Below are 2,714 nucleotides of genomic sequence, written 5' to 3'. Positions count from 1 at the left end.
GAATATCATCAAAGAAAACCAACACAGATTTCCTTAGAAATGGCTTCAACACATCATTCATCAAACTTTGGAAGGTGGAAGGTGCATTTGTTAAGCCAAATGGCATCACCAGGAACTCATACAAGCCCTCATGAGTTCGGAACGCAGTCTTATGGCAGTCTTCCGGGTACATTCGTATTTGGTGAAAACCAGATTTCAAATCCAGTTTGGAAAAAACCTTGGATCCATGCAGCTCCTCCATCAGTTCTTCTATCACCGGAATCGGAAACTTGTCTTTAATGGTGGCTGAGTTCAACTTTCTATAATCGATACACATCCTCCAAGATAAGTCTTTTTTTTTGATCAACACCACGGGAGCAGCGAACGAACTGTGACTTTTTCTAATTATTCCCCTTTCCAGCATATCATTGATTAAGTTCTCAATTTCTGATTTCTGCAGGGCCGGGTAGCGATAAGGGTGTAAGCACACAGCTTCGGTGCTCTCTTGTAGGTGGTAAGCCATCCGGCTGCTGGAACAGAGTACTAAAATCATCAAGCAACCCCTGAAGATCTTCAGAAACCTCTTCCTGGGCTCTTGTGATAAGTGCAAAGAACTGGGCTTCATTCTCTGTTTTTGCTTGTACCATGGCAGCCAGGCTGCCCTTCCTTAACAATTTCTCCAACTGGTGACCCTCTATAAGATTAATTTGTGTTTGGGGTATCCCTTGCAAGGTAATAGTTGCACCCTCCATTTCAAAAGAAAATGTAAGTTTTTCAAAATTCCAGGCTGAAGTGCCTAGAGTAATTAACCACTCTATGCCCAACACCATATCATAACCTGTCATAGTAAGAACTTTCATATCCGCTTGATAATCTTTACCTTCCATGGACCATTTCAGGTTTTTGCAAATGCTGGAACAAAACAGGGTTGAACCGTCTGCCACTTTTACCGACAACACTTGAGTTTTCATAGCCTCGTGGCCTATATTTCTTAGTATCCTGCTGTTAATGAAGTTGTGAGTGATGCCTGTGTCGATAAGGATCACTACCGGCAGACTCCCAATCTTGCCCCGGATCTGGAGAGTTTGGAAATTCTTGGAACCGGTTAAGGCATGTAGAGAAATGGCGGGCTCCTCCACTGAATTGGGCTGCAACAATGAAGGATCGTCAACAACCGTTTCTTGAACCAATTGGACGTCTGGTAAGGCTTCTTCCTCATTAGCCGAGATCATGAACAACTTTGTTTTACACTTGTGGTTTGGTTCCCATTTCTGATCACATTTGTAACAAAGGCCTTTTCTCCTTTTCTCATCGAATACAGCAGGTTCTAATTGTTTCATCGAGCCCTGATTCCCTCCAGAAGAAGATGCATGAGGAATGCCCGAAAAAGAAGTTCGGTTGGTACTTGGCCCGACTGGTTTGGGCAGTAAAGGGGCTAATTTACTATACAAGTGTCCTCTGCTCCACAGGGATCTGTATATTGATTCTTGGGCTTTGGCCATCGACATAGCCTCGTTCAAAGTTTCTGGATTTCTAAGTTTGACAGCATCTGCAATTTCCTCGTTCAGACCCGCCAGGTAACATTCTATCACGTACTCCCCTGGAAGGTTAAGCAATTTCTGGGAAATATTTATATATTGTTGATTGTAATACATGACTGATTCCTCATTCTGTCGTAGATGCATATCTGTCTCATGGGGGTGTCATACATAGAGGGACCAAAATGTGCTAGTAGATCCCTTCTGAACACTTCCCACGTCAAGATTTCCCGATGATTGCGTTGCTGCAAATAGGAACCGTACCACATTCTGGCGTTGCCCGTAAAATGGATTGGAGCAATGTCTGTTTTGGTTTCATCCTCTGTCTTATCAACGCGGAAAAATTGTTCTGCAGATATGAGCCAACCTTCCACTTCGGTTCCATCAAATCGAGGAAAGTCGACTTTGGTGAGTCGGGTTGGAGGAATATGTCGAACGTTTCTATCACGTGGAGGGTTCTGACGGCCATTACCCTCATGTCCCCTATGACGATTTTCTTGGCCAAAAATATGAATTTGTTCTTCAGTGGCCTTCATACGAGTTTCAATAGTGTCCAATCTACGATCCAATCTAGTGTTCACATCAAGAAAGGAGGCAGTTAACGTTTCGATGGAAGCACGAAGGGCATCAATCTCTGACTGTTGTCGGGTTTCCACCATGGTAGGATTGTATGGCTCTGATACCAAGATGTTACAGGTTAGGGTTTGACAAATTACTGAATTTTGTGGTTTTATGATTTAGGGCAGCGGAAACAGTGTTTTTGAAGAAGAAGAAGAGATCTGAAGAAGAAGGAAGGATCTGTCAATTTATTAACAGCCAAGAAGAAGAAGAAAAGGTACATAACAACCTTTAAGATTTTCCATGATATTGATAAAGAGATTTGGGATTGTTATACCCAAACATTACAGTTTTACAGTTACATAACTACTTTTCATAACTACCCATTACACAAACTACCCACTACACAAACAGTTACTAACTTCTAACTTGCATAACTGTCTAAACTTATCATGAACACAACACACACACAACAAACATAACTGTCATACAATTATACTGAAATTACCAGCTACATGTAACATCATCTTATTCATTTCCAAAACTGAAATCTAAACTTTTTTTTTTGAAATTTTCACATTTCGAAAAACATGCCTTAAACCTCTTGTTATTGAGTTGAAAATACTTATAACATCATTT

At 41.2% G+C, this 2,714-nt stretch overlaps 1 protein-coding gene across 1 annotated transcript; it reads right to left on the bottom strand.

Annotated features, from left to right (window-relative positions):
* Window positions 1–419: 419 nt before the first annotated feature.
* On the bottom strand, window positions 420–2,176 carry LOC124930180. Its single transcript, XM_047470538.1, has 2 exons — window positions 1,633–2,176; window positions 420–1,579 (listed from the first exon to the last, which is right to left on the bottom strand). Exons 1-2 carry the CDS (start codon window positions 2,174–2,176, stop codon window positions 420–422), a joined length of 1,704 nt encoding a protein of 567 aa, XP_047326494.1.
* Between the last annotated feature and the right edge of the window lie 538 nt (window positions 2,177–2,714).

This window comes from Impatiens glandulifera, chromosome 3 (assembly GCF_907164915.1).
Source record: "Impatiens glandulifera chromosome 3, dImpGla2.1, whole genome shotgun sequence".
Classification (NCBI taxonomy): domain Eukaryota; kingdom Viridiplantae; phylum Streptophyta; class Magnoliopsida; order Ericales; family Balsaminaceae; genus Impatiens; species Impatiens glandulifera.
This window is presented reverse-complemented; position numbering and strand designations above follow the sequence as displayed.

What these genes read in the sequence shown, in the direction of transcription:
- LOC124930180 (XM_047470538.1), bottom strand. Translation starts at nt 2,176, where the DNA reads ATGGTGGAAACCCGACAACAGTCAGAGATTGATGCCCTTCGTGCTTCC. An exon ending in CAGAATGAGGAATCAGTCAT is followed by an intron (nt 1,580 to 1,632) that starts GTATTACAATCA and finishes TTAACCTTCCAG; the next exon opens with GGGAGTACGTGATAGAATGT.